Genomic DNA, 25,284 nt, shown 5'->3' with positions numbered 1-25,284 from the left:
TGGAAAGTTTTCTTCCGGGAAACTAGTCCCAGGTACCAAGAAGGTTGGGACCACTGGTCTATGGCAACCACCAATCTGTTCTCTATTGGCTTGGTTTTCCATAGAGCAATACCCTCAAGGTCCATCCATGTTTTTGCAAATGGCAATATTTCATCCTTTTTTAATGGGTGAATAGTATTCTGCTGTTTATATGGTTTCCGCTTGGTATCCCTGGAGAAGGGATAGGCTACCCACTCCAGTATTCTTGGGCTTCCCTGGTGGCTCAGCTGGTAATGAATCTGCCTGCAATGTGGGAGACCTGGGTTTGATTCCTGGGTTGGGGAGATCCCCTGGAGAAGGAAAGGCTACCTACTCCAGTATTCTGGCCTGGAGAATTCCATGGACTATACAGTCCATGGGGTCACAGAGTCAGACACGACTGAGTGACTTTCACTTCACTCAGTATTTGTATGGGATTGATTGGTTTCAGGACCTCCAGGATACTAAAATCTGTGGATTCTCATATTTCATAAAAAATGGCACAGTATTTGTGGATAACCTACATATATGCTCCCATAGACTTTAAATCATCTCTAGATTAAGTACTATACCTGCTGCTGCTGCTGCTGCTGCTAAGTCGCTTCAGTCGTGTCCGACTCTGTGCGACCCCATAGACGGCAGCCCACCAGGATCCCCTGTCCCTGGGATTCTCCAGGCAAGAACACTGGAGTGGGTTGCCATTTCCTTCTCCAATGCATGAAAGTGAAAAGTGAAAGTGAAGACGCTCGGTCGTATCTGACTCTTTGCGACCCCATGGACTGCAGCCCACCAGGCTCCTCCATCCGTGGGATTCTCCAGGCAAGAGTACTGGAGTGGGGTGCCACTGCCTTTTCCAGTACTATACCTAATACAATGTAAATGCCATGTAAAGACTAATCATTGTAAATACAATGTAAATGTGATGTAAATGGTTGCTGGTGTATGACAAATTCAAATTCTGCTTTATGGAAATTTCTAAAAAATTTTTTTTCTCGAATGTTTTTGATCACAGTTGGTTGAAATTGCAGATGTGGAACCCATAGATATAGAGGTAACACCTTTTTACAACCATTGATCCATCCATGGAAACTTAGGTTACTTCTGTATCTTGGATATTGTAAATAATGCTGCAATGAACACAGAGGCACATATACCTTTCTAAATTAGTCTCTTCTGTTTCTTCAGATACGTATCAGGATGCTCTCCCAGTGGCTCAGTGGTAAATAATCTGCCTGCCACTGTAGGAGACTCAGGAGATGCGGTTTCAATTCCTGGGTTGGGAAGATCCCCTGGAGAAAGGCATGGCAACCCACTCCAGTGTTCAAGCCTGGACAATTCCAAGAAGGGAGGAGCCTGACAGGCTATAGTCCATGGGGTCATAAAGAGTCACACAAGACTGAGCGACTGAGCACGCATGCACACAAGCATCAGGGAGTGGAACTGATGTATCTTGGGCAAGGCTGCCCACCAGGATTCTGGCCTGGAGAATCCCACAGACTGTATTGTCCATGGGGTCACAAAGAGTCGGACACAATTGAGCGACTTTCACTTCACTTCACAGTAGCTCTATTTTAATTTAATTTTTTGCAGCATCTCCATACTGTTTTCCACAGTGGCTGCGCTAATTGACATTCCCACCAACAGAGTGTGAGCTTCCCTTTGCTCCACATCCTCACCACACTTGCTATTCTTGTCTTTTTGATGAAGCCATTTTAACAGGTGTGGTTTTGATTTGCATTTCCCCAATGATTAGTGATGTTGGTCATCTGTATGTCTTTGAAAAAAATGTCTGTTCATATCCTGTACTCTATTTTTAATTAGATTGTTTTTCTATTATTGAGTTGTAATGGATTCTCTGTATATTTTGGAATATTAACCTCCTATCGAAAATATGATTTGCAAATATCTTCTCTCATTCATTAGATTGCCTTTTTATTTTTATTTTTTTGATGGTTTCCTTAACCTTGCAGAATTTTTTTGGTTTGATGTAGCCCTACTCATCGACTCTTGCTTTTGTTACCCTTGCCTTTGGTGCCTGATCCAAAAAATCCTCGCCAAGACTGAAGTCAAGGAGTTTATTGTCCGTGATTTTTCCCTAGGAGTTGTATGGTTTCAGGTCTTACATTCACGTCTTTAATCAACTTGAGTTAATTTTTGTGCATGGTATAAGATAGTAGCCTATTTTATTCTTTTGCATGTAGCTGTCCCATTTTCCTAATACCATTTATTGAAGATACTGTCATTTCTCCATTGAATATTCTTGCCCTCTTTACTGAAAATTAATTGGTCATCTATGTGTGAGTTTATTTCTGGGCTCTCAGTTTTGTTCCATTAATCTATGTGTCTGTTTTTATGCCCATATGATTAATATGAGATTTTGGTAGAGGTTGCACTGAATCTGTAGACTGATTAGATAATATAAACATTTAAACAATATTGAATCTTCTGACCCTTAAACAATATTGAATCTTCTGATCCTTGAGTGTAGAATGTCTTTTGATCCATTTGTGTCTTCTTCAATTCTTTCATCAATGTCCCAAAGATCTCATTCTACAGGTCTTTTATATCTTGGTTGTTTACCCCTTGATACTTTACTCTGTTTTTCTGCAACTGTAAGGGGAATTGTTTTCTTAATTTCTCTTTTTGGTAGTTCATTGTTAGTGCATAAAAATACAAGAGATTTTTGTAAATTGATTTTGTACCCCCACAAATTTCCCAAATTCACTACTAGTTCTGATACTTTTCTGGTGGGATCTTTAATATTTTTCTAGACAAAAAATTATATAGCTTTAGTTCTTCATTTCCAGTTTGGACAACTTTTACTACCTACCGTGTCTTGCCTAATTGCTCTGGCTAGGACTTCTAACATTATGTCAAAAAACAGTGGTTAAATGGGCTTTTTTGTCTTGTTCCTGATCTCAGAGGAAAAGCTTTCAGTGAATATACTACGATATTAGCTGTGGGATTATCATATATGGGCTTTATTAGGTTGAGGTATATTTCCTCTATACCCACTTGTTAAGAGGTATTTCTTTATCATAATGAATTTTAGCTTTTTTCAAATGCTTTTTCTGCATCTATTATGATGATCATGTGATTTACATTTCTTTTGTTAATGTGCTGTATCATAGTGATTGTTTTTCAGATGCTGAATCCTTCTTACATCCCTGAAATAAATTCCACTTGGTCATGTGTATTCTTATAGTGTTTTGTTGAATTTGTCTTGCTGATACTTTGTTGAGGATTTTTACATCTATGTTTATAGGGAATATTAGTCTATAATTTTCTTGTGTGTGTGTGTGGTGCCCTTGTTTGTTTTGGTATCAGGGTAATGACAGTCTCATAAAATGAGTTGGATTTTTGAGAAGAGTTTGAGAAGAATACATATTTAATCTTCTTTGAGTGCCTGGTAGAATTCACCAATGAAGCCACTTGGTCCTGGACTTCTGTTTGTTGGATAGTTTTTGATTTCTGATTCAATCTCCTTACTACTAATTTGTCTATTCAGGCTTTCTATTTCTTCACAATTCAGTCTTGGAAGATGATATGTTTCTAGAAATTTATCCGCTCCTTCTAGGTTGGCCAGTTTGTTGGCATATAATTGTTCACAACAGTTTCTTCTGATCCTTTGCATTCCTTTGGCATCATCATATCTTCTCCTGTTTCATTTCTGATTCCATTTGAGCCTCGTTTTCCTTTTTTATTTCCTTAGTGAATCTAGCTAATGGTTTGACAATTTTATCTTTTCAAAGGACCAGATCTTAGTTTCACTGATCTTTTCCACTTTCTTTTTAGTCTGTATTTCATTTATTTCTTCTCTAACGTTTTTCTGCCTTTTTTGAAAATAAGGTTTTGTTTATCGTTTTTCTAGTATTTTGGTGGTGAAAAGTTAGGTTGTTTATTTGAGATGTTTCTGTTTCTAGAGGTAGTCTTGTATCACTATGAATTTCCTTCCCTTTTAGAACTATTTTTGTTGCATTCAATAGATTTTGGTATGTTGTATTTTCATTTGTTTCAAGGCATTTTTTGAATTCTCCTTTGATTGTTTCATTGACTCATTTATTGTTCAGTAGCATGTTGTTTAATCTCCACACATTTAAGATTTTTCCAGTTTTCTTCTTATTCTTATTGTATCTGATTTCTAGTTTCATACCATGGGTTCAGGAAAAAATGCTTCCTTTGACCTCAGTCTCCTTTACCTTATTGAGACTTGCTATGTGGCCTAACATATGATCTATCCTGGAGAATAGTCCATGTTCCCTTGAGAAGAATGTGTATTCTGCTACTTTTGGGTAGAATGCTCTGTATATATGTGTTCATTGCATCTGGTCTAATGTGTTAAGGCCAATGCTTCCTTCTTGACTTTCTTTCTGAATGATCTATCCATTGATGTAAGTGAAATAATAAAGTCCCTTAGTATTACTGTATTGCTTCCTACTTCTCCCTTTAGGTCTGTTAATATTTGTTTTATATATTTAGGTGTTCCTATGTTGAGTGCATAAATATTTATTAATACAAATGTTATATTCTCTTGCTGGATTTATCCCTTTCTCATTATGTAATGCCTCTTTATCTCTTATTATCATCTTTGTTTTAAAATCTATTTTGTCTGATATAAGCATAGTTATCCCAGCTTTCTTTTTGTTTCCATTTGTGTGAAGCATCATTTCCATTCCTCGCTTTCAGTCTGTGTGTGTCGTTACATTTAACACAAGCTTCTCTTGTAGGTAGTATGAAGATTAGGTCTTATTTATTTATCCAATCAGCCATTCTACGTCTTTTGATTGGAAGATTTAGTCCATGTACAAAGCAATTATCATAGTTACGTACTTAATGCTATTTTGTTGATTGTTTTGTAACTGTTTTGTGGTTGTTTTTTCTTCTCCTGTTCTCTTTCCTTGAGTTTTAGTGGTTTCTTTATGATTAAATTCCTTTCTCATTCATTACCTTTTGTGTATCTACTATAGGCTTTTGCTTTGTGGTTAGCATGAGGTTCACATATGACAGCCTAAATAAAGAACAGTCTATTTAAGTTGATAACAAGTCAAGTTTGAGCACATTCTAATACTCTATTTTTACTGCCCCCTCCACGTATTCTCTTTTTGATGTCACAATTTATATCTTTTTATTTTGTGTGTCCCTTAATTATTGTAGTTATAGCTTTTTTTTAAACCACTTTTATCTTTTAACCTTCATATACACTTTATAAATCACTAAGAAATACCTTTACTATATATTTACCTTTACTGATAGAATTTTTACTTTCATATAATTTTATTACTAATTAATACTTTTAGAAGGCCCTTTACACTTCCCGTAAGACCATTTTAGTGGTATGAACTTTAGCTTTTGCATGTCTGGAAACTATCTTTCCTTTGATTCTGAACGACAGTCTTTCTGGGTAGATTATTCTTGTTTGGAAGTTTTTCTCTTTCAGCACTCTGAGTCTATCATGCCACTCTCTCCTGACCTGCAAAGCTTCTACTGAAAAATCTGATAGAATTACGGGGCTGTCCCAGTGCACAAGCTGTTTTACGCTTGCTGCTTTTAAGATTCTGTCTTTAAATTATGACATTCTAATTATAACATGTCTTGGTGTGGCTCTTTTGGGGTTCATCTCTTTGGAATTCTCTGGATCTGAATCTGGATGTCTATTTCCTTCCCCAGCTTAGTAAAGCTTTGAGCCATTATTTCTTCAAATAAGTTTCCTGCCCTTTTTTCTTTTCCTTTTCCTTCTGGACTCTGTAATGCAAATGTTATTTTGCTTGAAGTCATCCCATAGGAAGCTATCTTCACTTTTTGGCATTCTTTTTTCTTTTTGCTGCTCTCTTTGAGTGAGTTCCGCTGCCCTGTCTCCAGATTGCTGATTCTTTCTCATGGTTCAATTAGTCCACTGTTGAATTCCTCTAGTGTATTTTCCAGTTCAGTTATTGTATTCTTCAGCTATGTGATGTCTTATATTCTCATCTCTTTGTTGAAATTCTCACTGTGTTCATCCATTCCTTTCGGAGTTTGGTGAGCATCTTTATGACATCCCTTTGAACTCTTCACCTAATCAATTATTATTTTTACTTCATTAAGGGTTTTTTTCCTTCCTAGGTGTTTTTCTTATTCTTTTATTTGGAACATATTCCTCTGTTTCTTCATTCTGCCTGATTCTACTTGTTTCTATGCATTAGTTAAAACAGCTACCTCTTCCAGTCCTGATGGAGAGACCTTGTGTAGGGGATGAAACTTATTGCTCAACCTTGCCCTGGGTCTTGATTTTCTCTTGATAGATCTCATTTGTTAAGTGTGCCAAGTGTCAATGTTCCTAAGGGAGGGTCTCAGCTCCTAGTTTCAGGCTGATTGGGAGTCAGATCCTCAGGCAGAAGCTTTAAAAGTATGAAAATATACATCATTCTCCGAGACTTCAGCTGTAAACTCTGCTGACCTCTAGACCAGGCAACTTGGCGGTATTCCTCTGGTGAGAGTTGCAAACATCAGGGCTTTGGGTGATCTAGAAGCTCTTCACCAGGAAGCAGTAACGAGCTCTAGCACAGCCAAGGAAGAGCAGAAAGAAGCAATCTGTCTTTAGTCTATAGATGTGTAGTAAACCTGAAGCCTGCCCTTCAGGTCGAAGCTCTGGACAAGTAGATGGATACTTTTCATAGGAAGATCCAGAGTGTGATTCAGTCTATGCTGTGCCATGCTTTAGGGGTCGCGGCCTGCCAAGAGCTGGCTCTCAGATTGTTTTAGTCCCACGGGGCCCAGAAACACCAGTTCCCCTGGCCACCAGAGCCAGACAGTCGTGGAGCATGCACTGGTGACTTTAATAGGCAGTGGACAACTGCAGGAGTGGGGCACACCCATCAACACTAGCTAACAGGAGCGCAAACAGGGGCCCACGCACCAACACTAGCTAACAGGAGCACAAACAGGGGCCCACGCGCCCCTCGGCCCCTGGAGAGGCCCCCACCCCACCCCGGCTTCTGTCCCTTCAGCAGACACTTTAGGTTTAGCTGACAAATCTCCTGCCATACGCTCTAGGCACTTTTCAAACTGCTGCTTGAACACGCAGTCCCAGGGTGTCCAGGTCTGCAGGTGAGCCCTTTAAGAGTGGCATTTCTATTCCCTACAGCCATTCGAGTCTTCCGGATGCAAGCCCCTTTGACTTTCAAAGTCAGATGTTTGAGGGGCTTGTCTCTCAGGTGAGGTCTCAAGAACTGCGGTCCTGGTGCTGAACATGAGCCCCTTCACTCTTCAGGAAGAAGCTCCATATGCTTGCTGGGCTTCCAGCTGCGGGCTGCCACACCAGCAGTGTGGTTTTTGCAGAGGCCATATCTCTGCCTCATCTACCTTCTTCATGTGCTCCTTTTATCCTTTTTTTAATGGAGGAGTTGTTCAACTAGTTTTCTGCTCTGTTTTGAGGGAATTGTTCCTTATGCAGCTGTGGATTTGCTGTTTCCGTGGGAGCAGGTGAGTTCAGACTCTTCCTACACGGCCATCTTGAAACATATCTTGCACAATTCTACTTCAGACTAGAATGTTATTTGCCATTTAACAGTGATTTAATATTCCTCTATGGTTTTACTTCTCCAATAAACAATAATTTAGGTTAAAAAAAGATAAATTTCTTTGAGTTATTAGCCTTACCAAGATACCTAACTAGACAACATTGCCACCTAGTGGTCTAAACATACTGTGGCCTTCACCTTTGGGGTGGGAGCTGGGGTCTGAGGGGTATGCCTGGGAAGTGCATGTGAATTGTGATGCCAAAATCACACCAAGGGCATAAAACTCTTGCAGAGCAAACACATGCTGACATTCCATTGGAGAACCCCAAACTGCACCAGTTCCACAGAGAAAAATGTACCGCAACCATTGAAACAAGCTTTTGACTCACTTCACTTATTTATTTCCTTTTCTTTGAACTTTTAGGTTCCATTTTTTTCAGTCCCTTGTTCACCTACTGCTTGAAAACATTTTCAGTTCTCTCATCTTTACAGAAAGGATGTTACCCTACATCACTACGACCAGGTAAAAGTGCAGGAGTCGGGTTGCTAACGGTGCTCAGAAAGTCCACAGGGCATCAGACGGAGCCTTCATGATGGTCTAGAACAATCAAGCAGGAGCTTGGCTGTGGTCTACACGAGATGGAACTTTAAGGGACAGAAAACGAGGAAAAGGCCGAGAAGCATGGAGCAGATGCAGCTTCAACTGAGATTCCCAATGTTCTAGAGATAAATATTCTTAGCAAACATCCCTCAGGGCCTCTCCTTTAGGTAAAGTCAGATACTCAGTGCTTCTGATGATTGAGTAGGAAGGTCATGTAATCCGTTGCTTCTGCAACTAGGCCACCTGTGCCAGCCACCATCAGGTTCCCGAAAGGCACAGATGGGCTTGAAGGAACATGCCCAGGATGGACCATTACCAGGACACCACTGATGTGTGGTTGCCAAGCCTCATCTCTGACCCTGTGCAGGTAAGACCATCACAGATGCTGAGAGTACAAAACAGAACAGCCATTAAGTCTTTTTCAGCCCACTTTTGATGAAATAAGAATAGAAACAAAGAACATCAGTGTAGACCTCTGCAAAAAGGAACCGTGAGAAAGCTGGAAGAGGTAATTTTCAGAAACCCAAATATGTGCTTCTCCAAAATTTGCATCAGAGGCTGAGTTATGCCCATGCAAATGGATCTTAGCTCAAATTCATGTTACAAAAATCTGGAACACATCTGCCTTCCCCTATGCAAATCTCCTAGGAAAACAGCCATTGGTTCTTACCTATAATAAAAAGAATCTCCACTGCTATGTCACTGACTGTTGTGCTCCGAGTCGTCGACAGGTCATCGTTGCCAATGAAGCAGACGTTGTAAGGAACCGTCACGGCAACATAAAACGTCGCCAGTAGAATAAGCCAGTCCCAGCCGGCTTTGAAAGTGCTAAAATGCAAAAGGATGAATTTGGACTTTTTTGCATCAGAAACTTTATACTCCGGAAATGCTGGTTTGTCTACAAAAACGTTCTGTGGATAAAGACAAAAAGGAGAGAACGGAGAAACACAACATTAGAAATAAGGAACAGGGAGAAGTATTTAGAAACACATATCATGGTACTAGATCTTACAAGAGACATTTAGAAGCTGGTAATGCAAAAAAAATAGAGATGTATAAATTAAAACTGGGCAGGGATCTTTGTTATAAGTAACAGGGAAATCAGAGTGCAGTCATCCATGTTAATATGTGAGTAATTTAGACTTGTGTTCATTTGAGTAAAAAGATCATTACCTAAAATGCCATCTAGAAACATCCAAAGTTGCAAGTATAATCCTATATACATTATAAACACCAGATACAGCTAGGTTCCTACTGTCGTGGGGACATTCCATATACTTATAGTTTTGAGAAGACAGTCATTATGTAAAGAATATATGTAAAGAATACCTGAAATTCTTCTAGTAACAGCAAAGGTGCCATTTTTTTCCAGAAAGGATAAAGCTATATGATCAAATTTGATTGTAAATAGCTGTTAACACATCTTTCAAAATACGACCAGATTGTACTGACTACTTGCATTAAGGTTGTTGGTGAAGCTTCCCGTTGGGAACCCAAATCTCACAACCGCGATGGACGTGGGTTTATTCTGACACTGGCTTGCCCTTGTTAAGATGGCAAAGTGAAAAACCGTTACTTAACAGTTATTACTCAAGTCATGGGAGGAGAAAAGCAGTGTTCACTGTGCAGCTGATTAAACGCAGAAGAATAGCTGGAGTTTTTATAACTGCAAAAGCACTCCACTTTGAAAGCAGTCCAAATTGATGAACAATTCCCTTTACTGCAATGAAACAAAAGGAGGCCCAACAATAGGGTGTGGGGAAATTTGACAGCCTATGACCAGATACTTGCGCACCTTGCTTTGACCTCAATTAATAAGAATTACAAGCTAGGTAATGGAAACTTAAAATTGAAAGTTACATTGAATGAACAGTTAGAGGTTCTGGAGTGTATGTTACTTGCAGGTTGCAGCCTCTGTTTTTATTTTTCTTTCAGGCATTGAGCAAAGAGCAAATTAATATGACATGTTCAGGGATCCCTAAAGTACCTGAGGATTCAAGAAAGGTTGAGAGCAGTCAGGGGCATGAGGTCTTTCGCGGGGACTCTCTGGAGGCCAAACACTCCTGCTCCCTTAATATGAACGCTGCTTCCGTCTTGCGTCTCTCCTTGGCGGGCGTTTATGACACAAGCTTCTACTTCTGTTAATATTCCCACTCCACCCCCCCGGGCACTTCAGAAACCCAGGATCTGAGGGGGGATTTGCGTCCCTCCTTCCTGACGGTTCTTTCCTGCCCATCTGCCACTGTGTCTATGCTCCCCTGACTGGGCCTGCCTCCTTTGCTTCATTCTTTGGCTTTTGGAACTAGTTTCAAAGGTAGATTATGCCATAAAATTCAGAGAGGAAGAAGGAAATAACACCTGCTGGGCTTCTCATCAGAGCTGATGCGGGTGCAGAAAAGAGAGACTTAGGGGTCGTAAGAGACTTAGAGTCTCAAAGTTGACAAGCACTTATATTTACGATAGAACGGGACAGAGTCCAGTATGATTTTTTCCCCAAATATTTGCTATAATAGCACATTAGCAAAAGCCATGGAAGGGTATCTCAGTTTTTATCCAAATAAGTCTTCTTCTATCATGTTATAGAAATGAAATTCTGACTTTGTTTCAGAGAGAAGCTAGCTCCAGGAGTGAAGAAGCTAGCTCCAGGAGTGAAGGCTGTGAAAACTCAAGAAGCAAAATATTTTTTCATTTGAAGTATGTGCATTATATGAAGTATTAGTGGTGCTGTTGCAAAGGTCAGCAATGTAATGGTTATCTCCAAAAATCAGAAAATAAATCACACCACTTCATTTTTATAGGCTACTCAAAACACATTAAAGTATTTTAAAAGATACTGAGACTCCAATGCATCTCAGCTTAGACTTAAACTTTAAAAGGTTTCTCATTCAAATTCTGCATACATCTTGACACAATCAGGATTGAAAAAAGAGTGCAAAAAGAGACATCTTCCTCCCACTACTCTATTTATAAAGTTTTATCAAAAACCTTCTGAATGGAAGAAATTTCTTACAATTGGAAAGTGGGCTTTTAGCAAGTATGGAGAAAAAGACATATTTATAACCCTGAAATATATGAAGTTTGCCTACAGAATAATACAACCAACTGTTCTCAATTTTAGTTATCTATCATTTATTAATTTGGAATCATACTCTTTCGTAGAAATGGTGTTTGAGTTGTTTAACCTCTACCATGCTTAGTCGCTCAGTCATATCTGACTCTCTGTGACCCCATGGACTACAGCCCAACAGGCTCCTCTGTCCATGAGATTCTCCGGGCAAGAATTCTGGAGTGGGCTGCAATGCCCTCCTCCAGGGGATCTTCCCGACCCAGGGATCCTGCATCGCAGGCAGATTCTTTACCGGCTGAGCCACCAGGGAAGCCCAAGAACACTGGAGTGGGTAGCCTACCCCTTCTCCAGCGGATCTTCCTGACCCAGAAATTGAACTCCTGCACTGCAGGCGGAGTCTTTACCAGGGGCCAGGATGCTCTACCTTCCACTAACAAAAATCGGTTGTAGGGCACCACCATCTTTCTTACGACTGACAACATGTTGGCTACGAGAAGACGCTGCCTGCTGTGTTGCTGTGCAAGTGGCAGAACTGGGGTCGCTGCAGAAAGGATGGGAGCAGTTCCGTCTCAATCGTCTATGCTACCCACAGGCAAAACCTGGGCCGGCGGGACTTCCCTGCCGACCCAGCGGTTAACACTCCGTGCTTCCACAAGAGCGGGCCCAGGGCTTGATCCCTGCTCGGGGAACTAAGATCCCACATGCCGCAGGGAGTGTGGGCACGCTCAGTCGTTCCCGACTCTTTGAGGATGTATTATTAAATCACAGCGCTTCAGGCCAAAACCTCATCAAGGCTAACTATTCCGTAAACTCTTTCTGCAACATGTCTTTGAAATCAACTTCTGAATGAACAAAGGGATGGGAAAATGTCTCTATAGTGATCGTGCTGAGTGATTGCAGGGTAGCATATGCCTTCCATGACGACCAGCCCAGAGCCCCGTCAGTCATATTTGGGCATCTCAGCACTGTCCTTTCCAGCTCTCAAGCCTGCTGTGGGATCTTTTGAGTTGAAGGCACTTGTATCATCCCAGTGTCACTGAATAGAGTAGCCGGTCAAGGAAACCAGAAATTAAAAGCTGTTTCCAAAGTTGGAGCCAGGACTGAAGGGCATTACTTATATTGCGATTCTCAGAGCTTGCTAACAGCTGGATGAGCTAATTTGTTCCGAGTTGAATCACATATTCTTATTGCCCAGAACTGTATCAGAGGAGAAGTGGGGTAGGGGCAGAAGCACTGTGGCTGAGTCAGGGGACTCACGGTTGGGTCCCACCTCTGCTGGTTCTGCTTCTGATATTTCAACTAAGTTGTTCTTTTTCATCATTGAAATGGAACTAATAAAAATCATATCTAGTACTGGCTTGCTGTAAGAATCAAATAATATGATAATAGCAAAGGGGATTTGTAAATAGCAAAGACCTACAAAAATATTAAGAAATCTTTTTTTTTTTGGTCACTTGAATGTTAATATATTCAGAATTTCCCAAAGACTGATTGTCTAGCCAATAAACCGGATCATTGTTCCCCCTTCTCTAGTCTCTCTGCCATTTTTTAGCATTCTGGCTCTGTTGTCCTTGAAATAAGATGGTGAACAGGGCTCATCCTGCCCCCACATTTCTTTTTCAGAAATACGGTATCACTTGTATCTTCAGAGTCTCTGTGTTGATTAGACATCCTTCATTACCATGTAGTATTTTAATGCTCCATCCTGATGTGTGTAATTCTTAAATAAATGCAATTTAGCAAATTAGCCAAGTAGTGGGAGTTATGATTTTTTAAATAAGATTTTTAAGTGCTGTTCTGTACTTTGTTGAATCAGAAGGGGAAAAACAGCATGTTCTGTGAATGCGTTTTTAAGCTGACTAAGACTTGGTACATTTAAATGACTCTGGACTAAAGGCTAGTAGAGTGTCTTCTTTCAGCGTTACAGAATCTCAGGCTAATATTTGTTTAGGTGCTTTGCTGCTGGTTTGCATAGAATAAAGGCCAGGTGTGGTTACATTTGTTTCTTCCTAGAACTTCTATCGTCACTAAGGCTGACTTAGTAAATGGAAGCAGGTGTAACAAGGAACCAGGAGAAGGATTCATGATCTAGTGGTGAGCCGTGTCTCAGGTGTATCCCTGGATTCTCGGGAAATCAATGTGACATACAGGATTCCCTGGAGAATCTTCACATTCAGCCAAGACAAACTAAACGGAACTTGACTCGTAACAGCAGGACATCCAGATCAACACCAGCGTGGGTGATGGTCCTGGAGCACTAACGGGTGGAAACGGTTTGCTTCCAGAGAGAATCCCTCTGAGGCAGAGCCGGCTCTGCAGCCCTTGCATGTCGGATGGCACTCCACCCCGGACTCTCTGTTCATGAAACTCAGACAAGAGGATCTTTGTGCATCCCATGAAGACTGTTTTAGCAAACCGTTTGCACATCAGATTAGATAGTTGTGAGTTCTCCATGTAAAATGAGATGCCAAAGAAGCTCCTGTGTACTTAACTCCCAGAACCTAAGCACTTGAGGTCAATTCCAAACTAGCTCTGGTTGTTTCACATGATTTTTCTAAAGTCACTGGCAAGTCAGATGCTGAATCTTGATGTCTGACCCCCATAGTCAGACATATCCCCAAAGTTGTATGTTCTGGAGATTTCACCATGTAGATTAATGACATTACCATGATTTGAAAAATCACCTTTGAGTATCTACAAGCACGCAGGTATAGTTCTGGATTTCTAGTGAAGTCTCTTCGTCCTAGGAACCTATGATGAGATTAACTGGCAAATCCTGAAGGACATGGGCCACTTAAATCTCTGTGGAGTCACCTTTTATAAGCACAGTTATTTGCTGTGGCTTTGGCCAGATGACCACCAGGTTTCAGAAAGTAGCCCTAATATGATTTACTAAAAGTTAACTTAAAAAAAAAAAAACAACTATAACGTATATGGCATGTCATTTCAAATCCAATGTTCTTAGGTGTGAAATTCCCAATTCTGTGTTGCATAAAATGTAAATTTCTAAATGGAGTAATGACTGATCTGTTCATAGTTCCCTTGGATGAAAGCATTCAGTGAAATTAGATAAAGTGCAAAACAGATGGAACGAAAATTAAATTTGAGAAATTTTAACCAACAAACGACGAATGTGTAATATAACTTGTTCATAAAATGCAACCAGTCTCATTTGCAGTCTCTCTAGTACCATATTGTACTGACTGAAATAATATTCTAGGCTGTGATAACACGATGATTAATCACGTTTATTATGGAAATGCCTTGTGACTGCTGGCCTTTCCCATTTGTTCTTTATAGGAAAGTGCAAGTCAAAGTGGAAAAAAATCTAGGAAAGTCAATAAATGAGTAACTGGAGCCTCTCTTTAGTGAATCAAACATTGCCGCCGAGGGAAAATCTCGCATTCGCTGTGTACACACACACTACCTACATTGTTTATTTTCAGTTTGTTCTTTTCTCTTCTTTGCAGGTGGCCAGAGATGTGGTAGAGGCCGGCTCTGCTTCGTCTCCTGGCTGAATCACAGTGGGTTCCCGCTCTTGATCGTCCTTTGGCTTTGTCTGGAGGAAATGAAACGCATTAAGCACCAATGAATGTATCATTTGACCCCAAGAATGCCATTTTGGCAGTTCCTTCTCAAGAGGACACAGTACATGTTTTTCAACACCCCAAATTATCTGCTGACTCCTAATGACATTTAATTTTAGTTCTTTACAATTTATATATTTTTATCTTCATGTTAACGTCATTTTTTCAATGAAAGTAAAACATAAAGAGCACAAAGAAACTTTCAAATAGTTCAGGAAAGCATTAAATAAAGAGTCTTACTCCTTTCTTCCTGCTGTTTCACTGATATCCCTAATTTGACTTTCAACTTTTTTTTTCTCATTTTTTTCCCAGAAAAATGTCCAATATGTGTGCTATATCGACATTCATACTTATTCTTTGCATAAATGGAAGTTTACAATAAAACTATTTACATATTACTTTTCCACATCAAAATCATGTAAATCATTTCTAATGTGCACATTAGAGTTTGTCATTCTTTTCTAGAGCTAAAAGCGTGCCGTGTTAAAGATATAATTAGTCTCATTTTCTTTACTATTTCCCTATCATGAACATGTAGATTTATCCAGCATTAAAAAAAAAATCTGTGTAGATAATCTGCAAAGAAAATTCCTATATGCATAGGACTGTGCATTGATGTGCCAAGGTACTCAGTAAATAAATTACTGACAGTGGCTCTGCAGGTTTTAAATTTTGGTATACATATTCTAATTTAATTTCAGAAACTTGTATTCCCAGCAGTGGTGAGTGGATGTGTCTGCTTCACCACACACATCAAAATTATGAAATATATAAAATAAGTGTTGCCTGATATTTTGATAGCTGAAAAATGCCATAAAATTGTTTGGACTTGCATTTTTAAAATGATGAATGTGAATAAGTTTCAGGTAAATATTTATTGTTCATTTGCATTTATTTTTATGAAGTCTCTTCACATTACTTTTGCCAATTTTGAAATTAACTTGGTACTTTTCTATCTATTTTTAAGCGCTTTTGTATCTTAGTCACCATTTCCTTGTCACATATGCTGCTGACATTGCTCCCATTTTGTTGTTTGACCTTAGATTTTCTTCATGCAGCATAAAAGTTTCACAATTTTATGTTGTCAGGCTTATCAATATATGAATTTGTGGTGTCTAGGCTTTATGTCCTGCACAGTCAAACTGTCTTCACTCAAAAATTAAAAAAGGAAACAAAAATTATTTAAAAAATTTATGCCTGCTTTCTTCCAACATGTGTGTCTTTTTAAAAACTTTTAACATTTAAATCTTTAATTCAATTGGAGTCTATTTTAGTAAAATTAGGTAAGTATCCAGCTATTTTATTTTCTTTCCAAAGGTCTACTGCTCAAGAGAAATAAAAAGTTGATTGTACGACTTAAAGAAACATTTAGTCTTTATTTGGTCAGTTGGTGAACATTCAATTTCATGCTATATAAATTGCATATATATGACAATAATTGTCATAGCTAAGGTTTTTCCAGTAGTCATGTATGGATGTGAGAGTTGACCCACAAAGAAAGCTGAACGCCAAAGAATTGATGCTTTTGAACTGTGGTGTTGGAGCAGACTCTTGAGAGTCCCTTGGACTGCAAGGAGATCCAACCAGTCCATCCGAAAGGAAATCAGTCCTGAATATTCATTGGAAGGACTGATGTTGAAGCTGAAGCTCCAATACTTTGACCACCTGATGTGAAGAGCTGACTCATTGGAAAAGACCCTGATGCTGGGAAAGGCTGAGGGCAGGAGGAGAAGGGGATGACAGAGAATGAAATGGTTGGATGGCATCACCGACTCGATGAACATGAGTTTGAGTAAACTACAGGAGTTGGTGATGGACAGGGAAGCCTGGCGTGCTGCAGTTCATGGGATTGCAAAGAGTTGGACTTTGTGACTGAACTCAACTGAGAATAATTGCAAAATGTAAAAATTGAAAACTTATTTTTCTAAGCTTTATCATCAAATCTCTGTAGTGCTTGGAAGGCTGTCTGATTCCTCTTCATAAAACTTATTTGGGAAAAAAAATGACTTGGTTTCATTGCTGCACTGGGGAAGTCCTCTAACTACTATTGATAGCCCGCATGCAGGCTTGTACTAGATCCTCGGTATAAATAAACTACAATTAATTCTCATCCCCAGTGAGACAAGCATTATTACCCTCCATTCACAGAGGAGAGTACTGAAAGCCTGAGAGTGACCACATGGCCACTCAGGGAAAGAGCCAGTCTGTGAAGCCAGATCAGTCCAAAGTCTCTACTTCCACACGCAGCCCGGGTCCGTGAGTGAATTAAATCCATATTCAGAGGCTGCTTGGTGTGAAGTGGCCCACACAGGAATGTGCCTCATGGTCACAGCCCATCTGACTCTGATCTCTAGGTGTTTCAAGGCCTTTAACGACCCCCCATTCTCAGGCCACACTGGGATACTTTCAATGACTGGAAAATAAGATGTTTTATTCATTGCAAAAGTCTAATCTGATGTTACATGTGTTTTCATTGCTCATTTTTTGCTTCAAACTTTGAAGGAATATTGAAATGATGTATTACTATAGACATGAGTCAATAAAAACAGACTGACAAAACATGATGCAGAAGATCAAAAGGGGTCCTGTTCTTTTCAAAACGCCGGTGAACAAAGCCCATTTCGTTGTTCTACTAAAAGTTAAGATTGCGTCTTCATGTGTTCATTTTTTTTGATCTTCATAGAACTCTCATAAACTGCATTTGAAAATGTAATTATTAATTCATCAGGGTGTAACTTTAAATGTACTGAAATTGGACACCTGCCCGAGTTTCATGATAATATCTATAGGAACGTGCTTGGGAACGCAGTGGGGTCCTTGTGCACTCTCAGTCGGCATCACACCCCCAGTGCAGCTCCCACGCTAACTACACAGTGGACCAGATTAGAGATCTGTGACAGTGAACAAGCCAAGTCCCATCTCCGTGGATACACTTAATTATTGGTGAGATTTTCCAAATCAAACAAAAGCAATTTTATAGTCCTAAAAAAGAACTCCTCAAAGGGAAATGTCAAAGAAATATGTCTTGGTGTTGGCTCTAAGCAGAAGAAAGAAAAAAGGTTTCCTTGAAAAGTGTTGTTCACATAGTTTCTTCAAGACTGGGATTGAAAAATCATTCCACTTAGGTGATCTAAAATCTCCCAAGCAAAGGATTGAACTTAAAATGATTCTGGGTTGGTAGCTTCTGAATGAAAAAACATCATAAATAGAGTAGGAAACAACTTATTAAAAAAAAAATATATATATATGTGTGTGTGTGTGTGTGTGAAATCGCTTCAGTTGTGTCCAACTCTTTGCGACCCTATGGACTGTAGCCTGTCCATGGGATTCTCCAGGCAAGAAAACTGGAGTGGGCTGCCATGACCTTCTCCAGGGCATCTTCCCAGCCCTGGGATTGAACCTGCATCTCTTATGTCTCCTGCATTGGCAGGCAGGTTCTTTACCACTAGCACCATCTAGGAAGCCCTACATATATATATAGTGGGAATAGCTACCCACTCCAGTATTCTTACCTGGAGAGTTCCATGGATAGAGGAACCCAGCAGGCTACAGTCCATGGGATATCAAAGAGTGGGACACGACTGAATGACTAACACTTTCAGTTTCACTTCATACACACAAAACAGTCATGACAGCAATGTTCATAGTTTTCATATACACACAAATGCATAAAATATACATATGAAATATACACGTGTGTGTTTGTGTGTATAACTAGAAATAAGCCAAATGTCCATAAGCAGAAAAATGCATAAATGTTGATACAGTCATGACATAGGATGTTAAAATTCCATTAAACTAGACTTTGGATAAATAGAAAATGAAGGAAATAGTGCCTACCCGTTAGTACAGAAGTATCTCAAAACCGTAATGTCAGGTACAAAAGCAGTAAGCAGATGAGCACTGACAGCGTGGCAGCGTTTTTATAAAATTCACAAACATGCACGGTTGCTTCCCAGGTGGAGCTCGTGGTAAAGAATCTGCCTGCCGATATAGGAGACGCATGAGACCCAGGTTCAGTCGCAGGGTCGGGGAGGTCCCCTGGAGTAGGAGATGGCGCAGCACTGGAGTATTCTTGGAAATGGTCAAAAAATGTGTAAAGTTGTTTGGAGCTGCATTTTTAAAATGCTGAATGTGAACAAGCTTCAGGTGTATATTTATTGTCCACTTGCATTTATTTTTATGAAGCCTCTTCACATTATCTGTGCCAATTTTGAAATTAACTTGGCTCTTTTCTATTTTTAAGAGCTTTTGTATCTTAGTCACCATTTCCTGTCACATATGCTGCTGACATTGCTTCCATTTTGTTACTTGACCTCGGATTTTATTTATGCAGCATAAAAATTTCACAATTTTATGTTGTCAGGCTTATCAATATATTAATTTTGGTGTTTAGACTTTATGTCCTGCATTGTCAAACTTTCTTCAGAAAATTCTGGAAATCCTGGAAAATTCCACATGCAGAGGAGCCTGGAGGGCTACAGTCCATGGGGCCCCAAAAAGCCAGACATGGGACTGAGTGACTGAGCAGACACATATAAAAGGAAGTAACATATCATCCGGAGAAGGCAATGGCACCCCACTCCAGTACTCTTGCCTGGAAAATCCCATGGACGGAGGAGCCTGGTAGGCTGTAGTCCATGGGGTCGCTAAGAGTTGGGCATGACTGAGCGACTTCACTTTCACTTTTCACTTTCATGCTTTGGAGAAGGAAATGGCAACCCACTCCAGTGTTCTTGCCTGGAGAATCCCAGGGCCGGGGGAGTCTGATGGGCTGCCGTCTATGGGGTCGCACAGAGTCGGACACGACTGAAGCGACTTAGCAGCAGCAGCAGCAGCAGCAACATATCATCTAGGGGGAAAAATGTGTATGCTACAAATCTACCCATAGTCATACGAATCGAGCAAACTGCAAAGAGGTTGGAAAACAAAATCTTTATCTGGGTCCCTATGGCTTACTAAATGGGATTAGTAAAATTCTATTTTGTAAACTGGATTTGGAGTGTATGGGGTTTTTCAAAATAATATTTTAAAATTATATAATGTATATATTTTGAATGTAAAAATATCTCACAACAAAAGACTAAAGTAGTGATGGACCCTTTAACAGTGAGATCTGAGCAGATTCTTCCATTAGGGGTGGGATTGGGGGTGACCCATCAGTTGCTGAAGAAGAATGACTCAGGGTTAAAATCCGAAGGTGGAAGAGTTGTTAATAAGATGGGGGAGCAGAGGGCAGAGCATCCCTGAGAGCAAGTAAAGCAGACGAGAGTCTTGGCCAGAAAGGAGCTTACTGACTGGTAAAAACTCAATGAAGTCCTGGAGGGTTGAGATACAGAGAATGGGAAGAAAAGGAGAAAAAGCAGAAGAACTGGAAGGTAGGCGGAAGCTCACTGGGCTTGTCCTCACACCGAGTCAGCCACACAGAGTGCAGACAAAACTGGGGATACAGTCTCTGGTCAGGCAGCCATGTACCCCGTGAGTCACAGCTGAACAAAACTGGGGATACAGTCTCTGGCCAGGCAGCTATGTGCCCTGCAAGTCACAGCTGAACATGCAAGAGTCTCTCAGACACAGAATAAGCCTGTGTGGTCACTTCCATAGCTATGACTCTGCAAGAGAAGACCAGGTCAGAGTAAACTAGAAGGCCACACAAAGGAAAGAGTTACAGAAACAGAAGGCAAAGGTAGGGAAACCCCTGAGAGTCCACAGGTGAGGACTCGGCACTTCCACTGCTGTGGGCCCAGGTTCAATCCCCATCTGGGGAATTAAGATCACACACACACACACACACATGTTCAGAAAACGTATGATCAATAAAAGCAAAGGAAGATCAAAGACTCAAACCCTTTTGGCAGTTGCGTTCCAGGGAAGATTGAGACAACACCAACAGTGTTAAGAGTTTTAAAAGGACCATAAATTTAGAAGATTTTTAAAATGATATTCCTTTGTGCAAAAATCCATCAAATAGTTTTCTAGATTAAATGAAAACTTTGGGGTGGGTAGTTAATTACCAAAATATGTCCCCAAAGTGGTAAAAACCTTGCCTAGACAGACAACTGTGGAACAAGTAGATAAAGTGGCCTCTCCTCCGCACTGCTTATCACCCCTGCTAACTAGGTGGGGTTAAAGGTCAATGTCATCAAGCCCAAAAGGAATAAAACATTCTTTAAAAGCTTCAGAGAACAAAGAAGTCTGAAAATTTCTGAATTCAATCTACAAGCCCAGAAAACTGTGATACCAAAACTAGATGAGTATAATACAAAAAGACAACCATATACCACATTGAATACGCATGCACAATCCTAAAGAGCACATTAGTAAACTGAATACAGAAGTGTATTAAGAGAAAACATACCTTGCTTATTTGGGATTCATGCCAAAGAAGGTTTCATTTTAGGAAATCATTATATAATTTAGTAGATTTATAAAGAAGAAAATCCATGTTAATATCTCAGTAAATGTTTTTTTAAACATAACTCAATATATAAAAAAAAAAAATCTGCAAACAATAAATGCTGGGGAGGGTGTGGAGAAAAGGAACCCTCTTGCCCTGTTGTGGGAATGTAAATTGATACAGTAGTATGGAAAGCAATATAGAGGTTCCTTAAAAAAACTAAAACTAGGAGGTGATATATGTGAAATTATGGCTGATTTTCATTGTCGTACAGCAGAAATTGGGCTTCCCAGGTGGCGCTAGTGGTAAAGAACCCTCCTGCCAATGAAGGAGACCTAAGAGGCGTGGGTTCAATCCCTGGGTCGGGAAGATCCCCTGGAGGATGACACGGCAACTCACTCCAGTGTTCTTGCCTGGAGAGCCCCATGGACAGAGGAGCCCGGCAGGCTACATGGGGCTGCAGAGAGTCAGACACGACTGAAGTGACTTAGCACACACGCACAGCAGAAGCCAACATGACACTGTAAAGTAATTTTCCTCCAATTAAAAAAAATTAAAATAACCCAATTTATGGAAAAAAAAAATTAAAACTAGAACTACCAAATGACCCAGCCATCCCACTCCTGGGCATATACCCTGAGAAAGCCATAACTGAAGAAGATACATTCTCCCCAGTGTTCCCTGCAGCGCTGTTTACAACAGCCAGGGCATGGAGCCAACATAGCTGTCCGTCAGCAGATGAACGGAAAGAAGATATGGTGCGCAGTTATAGTGGGGCATCACTAGATCACGCTCCACCATAGGAAGAGGAACGAAACTGGGTCGTTTGTAGAGACGTGAATATGCTTCCTTTTTAAAAATGAATTGTAATAAGCAAGCAATAGAAGAAAGGAATATTTAGCTTGATAGAAAATATGAGTCAGTGATCAAGGGAAAACTCACTTAATGAGATGACATGAGAAATGCCACAGGTTTTGCAATTTATTTTTATTTTGGAGGGGAGGGAAGACAGAATTTCCCCTCCAAAATGGAAAATGAAGTCAAGGTTATGGAAAGTGTTGAAAATACAGAAAAATTAAAAAAATAAAAAGGATGCCTGGTTGTTTTCAGTATCAGTGATTTCACGCATTTCCTTCCAAACTTTTTCTGCATTTTTTTACTAACTCAGTTGTAATCACATAACATATACACAATTATTCCTTGAATATTAAAAAAGGATACATGCATATTTTACAAAATTTAGAAATGTAAACAATATAAAGCAGGCAATGACTTTCATAACACCACCTCCCAGCAATAATTTAACATTTTTGGTGAATTTATTTTTTGATTTTGTTCTAGGCTTTCTTTTTGTTTCTTCACATCACTGACCTCATTTCATGTAACTAATCTTAAGTATAATTAACACAGAATAATCACTAACTTATAGATATGAAGAGGGTCAAAGGACAAAATATCCACCAAAAGACACAAATTCATAACTTCTACATTCTTAGACTTACAATTTTGACTCTATTGGCTGGAACACATGTTTAGGTAGCTTGTTGGGAGACTTTTGGGGTATGTATTTTATGGTTTTCCATATGCTGAACTCTGCAACGGTCTATTGTGACCGTGCTCCTCTAGGAACGCCACACAAGCTGCCGATCTCTGGATCCGTCAGGTGGCTGCGGGCCAAGACAGGGCGCTGAGAGCATCCAAAGCAGATGCAGGCAAAGGGGGAGTGTTGTCTACAGAGCATGTTTTAAAAATACGCAATGCAACTACATTTGGCCAGCTTTTTATTACTGCTACGTGCTGGTAATTTAAAATAATTTCACTGACAAAACAGTCCTCCTCAACCTCAAATCTTTTAATAATCTTGATTCAAAACAATTGCTGTGGCTATTGCTCAATTTTAATAATACATGTAAGTTTCAAAATTAGCACATTTATATCACAATTACAGGCTGGGAGAAAACATTTCCAAATCACTTATCTAACAAGAAACTCATCTCCAGAATACAAAAAGAACCTCCCAAACTCAACAATAAGAAAACTTAAGAATCCAGTTAGAAAATGAACAAAACACACGAAAACATATTTCACTTAAGATGATACAGAAGGACAAATACTCAGATGGAAAGATTCTCAGCATCACTACTGATTAAGGAGATGTAAACTGTGAGTATAACTAGATACTGCTGCACACCAATCAGGAGAGCTAAAGTGAGAAGCAGTGGCAATATCAAATTTTGGTGAGGAAATGGAGCAACTGAGTGTTTCACATACTGCTGATGGAAATGTAAAGTGATAAACTCACCCTGGAAAGTAGTTTGGCAGTTTCTTGAAAAAAAAAAACAAACAAACAACTAACTATATACATATCCATACAAGCCAGCAGTTATATTCCTGGGCTATTATTCCAGAGAAACGAAAACTTATGTACATACAAAAACCTGTGCACAGCTGCTCACAGCAGCTTTATCTGTAATAACCAAGAAAAGCAAAACACTCAAACGTCTTTAAATCGGTGAATGGTTAAATAAATTGTGGTATATCCATACCATGGAATACTACTCAGGAATAAAAAGGAGTAACTATTATTATATGCATAACTTGGATAGATCTACAAGACATCATATTCAGCAAGCAACGTTAATCTCAAAAAGTCACATACTACATTGTTCCATTTACATAACATTTTCTAAATGTTGGGGAACAGAATAGCAGTAATCAGAGGGTAGGGACTCACATGACTCCATACGGGTAGCGAGAGGAAAACATTTGCAGGGATGAGATGGTTATGTATCTTGATTACCACAGTGGTCACACAAATATACCCATGTGATGAAATGGCACAGAACTATACCCATATAATGTCCTAATGCCAACTTCCTAGTTTGGGTACTATACTGTAATTATGTAAGATAAAACCACTGGAAACAATTGGGATCTTTCTTTCTCTCTGCTATCACTGAAAATTCCCATGACTCTCCAACTATTTCAGAATGGGAAGTCAAAGAGAGATTTTCAGGTTACATGTAAATATTGGTTTAGTTTTACTGATATTTAGTCAGTATGGAGGTCTTTTAATTGCTTTCAACATGTTAGAATCTAAGCTGCATGGAAATCAGGGGCTGGTTTTTCATGCTCAACAATGCTTGTGGCCCAAGAGTCTGTATCAATTTGAGAAAAGAATCCTTCTTCAAAACATTACTTCCTGTGGCGGATTCATTTTGATATTTGGCAAATCTAATACAGTTATGTAAAGTTTAAAAATAAAATAAAATTTAAAAAAACAAAAAAAAACAAACAAAAAAAACATTACTTCCATCTGAGACAGCCTGGGACCTGGGACCTTTTCTGCTAATGGTTGCACCTAGACAAACCTCTCCTCTATAGCAACAAAATTCAAAGAAACTATAAAGGACTAAAAATAACTGAGTGCTTACTCGTTGGAAGGAAAGTTATGACCAACCTAGATAGCATATTCAAAAGCAGAGACATTACTTTGCCAACAAAGGTCCGTCGAGTCAAGGCTATGGTTTTTCCTGTGGTCATGTATGGATGCGAGAGTTGGACTGTGAAGAAAGCTGAGCGCCAAAGAATTGATGCTTTTGAACTGTGGTGTTGGAGAAGACTCTTGAGAGTCCCTTGGACTGCAAGGAGGTCCAACCAGTCAGTCCATCCTAGAGGAGATCAGCCCTGGGATTTCTTTGGAAGGAATGATGCTAAAGCTGAAACTCCAGTTCTTTGGCCACCTCATGCAAAGAGTTGACTCATTGGAAAAGACTGATGCTGGGAGGGATTGGGGGCAGGAGGAGAAGGGGACGAGAAAGGATGAGATGGCTGGACAGCCTCACCGACTCGATGGACGTTGAATTTGGGTGAATTCCGGGACTTGGTGATGGACAGGGAGGCCTGGCATGCTGCAATTCATGGGGTCACAAAGAGCCGGACACAACTGAGGAACTGAACTGAACTGAACTGAACTGTGCAGTTAGGGCAAAGTGTAGACAATAAGATACAAAAAGACCAAAAAACCTGATCACTACTTCTGAAGAGCAGGGAGCAAAAACAAGATGCCCAGAGTAAAAGGAGTCTACTGTGCATACACCAGGCACTCTATACCACCA

The 25,284-nt window shown here is 39.8% G+C and overlaps 1 protein-coding gene across 1 annotated transcript in view; it reads right to left on the bottom strand.

Moving 5' to 3' along the window:
• KCNH8 (potassium voltage-gated channel subfamily H member 8) overlaps positions 1 to 25,284 on the bottom strand; it is a 482,250-nt gene that overhangs the window by 197,747 nt on the left and 259,219 nt on the right. Inside the window, exons 4-5 of the mRNA XM_025294232.3 lie at positions 14,614 to 14,741; positions 8,786 to 9,026 (exon numbers count right to left, since the gene is read on the bottom strand). Of these exons, the coding sequence (XP_025150017.3) occupies positions 8,786 to 9,026; positions 14,614 to 14,741 (369 nt within the window). The remainder of the gene's footprint in view (positions 1 to 8,785; positions 9,027 to 14,613; positions 14,742 to 25,284) is intronic.

The sequence above is a fragment of the Bubalus bubalis genome, chromosome 1 (genome assembly GCF_019923935.1).
Source record: "Bubalus bubalis isolate 160015118507 breed Murrah chromosome 1, NDDB_SH_1, whole genome shotgun sequence".
Taxonomy (NCBI): Eukaryota; Metazoa; Chordata; class Mammalia; order Artiodactyla; family Bovidae; genus Bubalus; species Bubalus bubalis.
Note: the sequence above shows the minus strand (reverse complement) of the source record. Positions and strands in the feature narration are given on the sequence as shown.